Source organism: Condylura cristata, unplaced genomic scaffold, assembly GCF_000260355.1.
Source record: "Condylura cristata isolate star-nosed mole 26May11 unplaced genomic scaffold, ConCri1.0 scaffold00025, whole genome shotgun sequence".
Lineage (NCBI taxonomy): Eukaryota > Metazoa > Chordata > Mammalia > Eulipotyphla > Talpidae > Condylura > Condylura cristata.
This window is the reverse complement of record NW_004567126.1, coordinates 31,819,345-31,821,806: the sequence shown is the minus strand read 5'-3', so window position 1 is coordinate 31,821,806 and position 2,462 is coordinate 31,819,345. Positions and strand designations below refer to the sequence as shown.

Below are 2,462 nucleotides of genomic sequence, written 5' to 3'. Positions count from 1 at the left end.
TCCCAGCCGCTCCCGGAGCCCCGGAGTCTCTTTCCTCGGGGCCGGCCTCCCCGCTGCGAGAACACGGCAGCTGCCCCCTTCCCTTCACGAGGGTGGGCTGGGAGGGGAGGTGCTCGCCTTGGGAGCCCCAGGCAGATTTTTTTTTTAACGTTTGATTTTTTTATTTGTTTGTGCACACAGAAGTGGGGTGCAGGCCAGAGGTGTGGTGTGGGAGGACTCCCCAGAGACAGAGTGGGGGGCAGAACAGGCGGATCCCCCGAACTCACTGCCGAGGGGAGCAGCGGGGAGACAGGAGGGGTCTGGCGCACCCTGTGGTCACTCCCTGGCCGGGGATCAAGTTTCCCCGGGAAGCCCCAGATTCAGTTTTTCATGCCACGGGCGTTGTTGGCTAGAGCAGTTTTCCAGTGTAGATAAGCGGCCTGTTTCAGCGAGGTCCGCTGGAGATGGTCGCCAGGTCAGGACGAGACAGAACAGCCTCGCTGGGAGACAGCGGGCTCGCTAAGATCTGAGGGAGTCAGTGAGCCCAGGCCTCCGCACCCCGTTCCCCGGCGGGCGTGAGCAGCCCCCGGGAAGTGCGTTGCGTGGCAGCCGGGCTTGCAGAACCGCCCGTCCACTCCAGGTGACCCCGTCTGTCCCCGTGTCGTGCGCAGCGGCCGGCCCAGCCTGCCTGCACCCCGCAGACGGTAACGATCGGGCCCAGACCCCTCGGGGTGCGCGTGAGCCGCTCTGCTTCGCAGCCGCGCCCGGACCGACGGGTGTCAGGATTTTGTTGTTATTTTACCGAAGGAGAAAATGCTGTGTGATTTCCCCACTAAATGGTCTCAGTGGGGACCAATTTCCTGCCCTACAACCTGCTGCTTCAGCCAATACAATCAGAGGAGACGCTGCCTGGCCCCTGCAGAAGGGTCACACGGAGGGATCCGAGGCGCAGTCCGGCCGCGCCTGGCGCCGGGCCGAGCGCCCCCCGCGGGCATGGGGAGCGCGCACTCCAGAAGCGGGGCCAGAAGCGGGGCTCTCCACGGCCGCCCCGAGCTGGCTTTCTACGGCTCTTTCCCCCGGAAATGGAGCGAGAACGTCTTTCTGGACAACGAGCTGCTGACCTCCAAGATCCTGTCCGTGCTGCGGCCGCAGCCGGAGCGGGGCCGCTTCCCCGCCCACTTCCTCAGCACCAACTCCGTCTTCGCCTCCGTTGCAGCGTCCCTGAAGGAGCACCCGAGGGCCACCCCCTTGCCCGATGGCAGCCCGGCCCTGCCCAGGAATGTCGGCATGACTGTGTCCCAGAAGGCGGCTCTGCAGACAGCGCCCAGCCCGGCGGGAGCGGGGACTCGACCCGGGTGAGTGGGGGTCCCCTCCGCGGCCGCAGCTGAAGGAGGGAGTGGGGCGGCATCAGGCCTCCGGAAGGAGACCCCCCCGGTCGAGTGAGTGCCGTGAGCCCCAAGCCAGGCAGTGACGTCCCCGTTAGCACCTGCTTTGAAGACCCTCTCCCCCCCCCCGCTCAGTGACGTGTTCTGGGCGCGTGGCCCACCCCGGGGCCCGTTTGCCTGCAGGTCTCCGTGCCGGATGATGCTGGGAGCCCGCGGGGCAGCGGGGCGGGGCTCTGTGGAGTATGCCTTCGCCTGGCTCCCCGGGAACGTGGGCTGGCTCCCCTAATACGGCACTCGGCGGTGTCGGTAGAAAGCCCGATGCTTAAGTAAGACGTTCCTGAGGCCTCGTACAAGTCAGGGCGGGAGAAGCCGATCCTCCTTCCTCGGAGGGTCTCCCCCCGCCCTCTGCTGTCGGGTCGCATCTGTCTGGCTCTCGCTAGAAAAATCCAGCGGGCTCCAGCGACCAGTGAAAGAGGGGGACAGCTAGGGCCCCTGGAATGCCCGAGGGAGGTGGTGAGCGTGGCCGGGCCGGGTCCTGAGGATGCACAGGCAGAGCCTGCGTGTCTCCGGCCATCACCCGACGAGGCTGGGGCTCATGTTGCGACCTGGGAAGTTCCACCGGAGTGCTGAGCCAGGTTGCGTGGCGAGAGGGAGTGTTTGACTCCGTTTTTGGAGATGATTGCCTCTCTTTTTATTTAGACCAGTCACAGGAGAGATGGATGAAGCCGATTCTGTGTCTCTGAAGTTTAAGCAGGCAGCTGATGACTCTCTCTGGCCGACATCTTCAAATGCTGAGTCCATTTTTGTGGAAGGTACAGCCCCCTGCATTCTCCAGGGCGTCCAGGGCTCTGTCCGGGGAAGGGCAGGGGCCCCGCCGGCCTGTCCTCGGGACGCGGAGCAGTGACCCGAGCAGCAGCCTTGGCTCTCCCCTAGACCCCTACACCGCCTCGCTGAGGAGCGAGATCGAGTCGGACGCCCGCGAGTTCGAGGCGGAGTCCTGGAGCCTGTCCGTGGACGCCGAGTACGCAAAGCAGCAGCCGCGGGAGGTGGTGAAGAGGCAGGACGTGCTTTATGGTGAGACGTCCCCACCGCCGCGCT

At 65.4% G+C, this 2,462-nt stretch overlaps 1 protein-coding gene across 1 annotated transcript in view; it reads left to right on the top strand.

Annotated features, from left to right (window-relative positions):
* Nucleotides 1-815: 815 nt before the first annotated feature.
* ARHGEF18 (Rho/Rac guanine nucleotide exchange factor (GEF) 18) overlaps nucleotides 816-2,462 on the top strand; it is an 11,115-nt gene continuing 9,468 nt past the window's right edge. Inside the window, 5 exon segments of the mRNA XM_012729538.1 lie at nucleotides 816-843; nucleotides 846-919; nucleotides 922-1,334; nucleotides 2,064-2,176; nucleotides 2,298-2,438. Of these exon segments, the coding sequence (XP_012584992.1) occupies nucleotides 816-843; nucleotides 846-919; nucleotides 922-1,334; nucleotides 2,064-2,176; nucleotides 2,298-2,438 (769 nt within the window).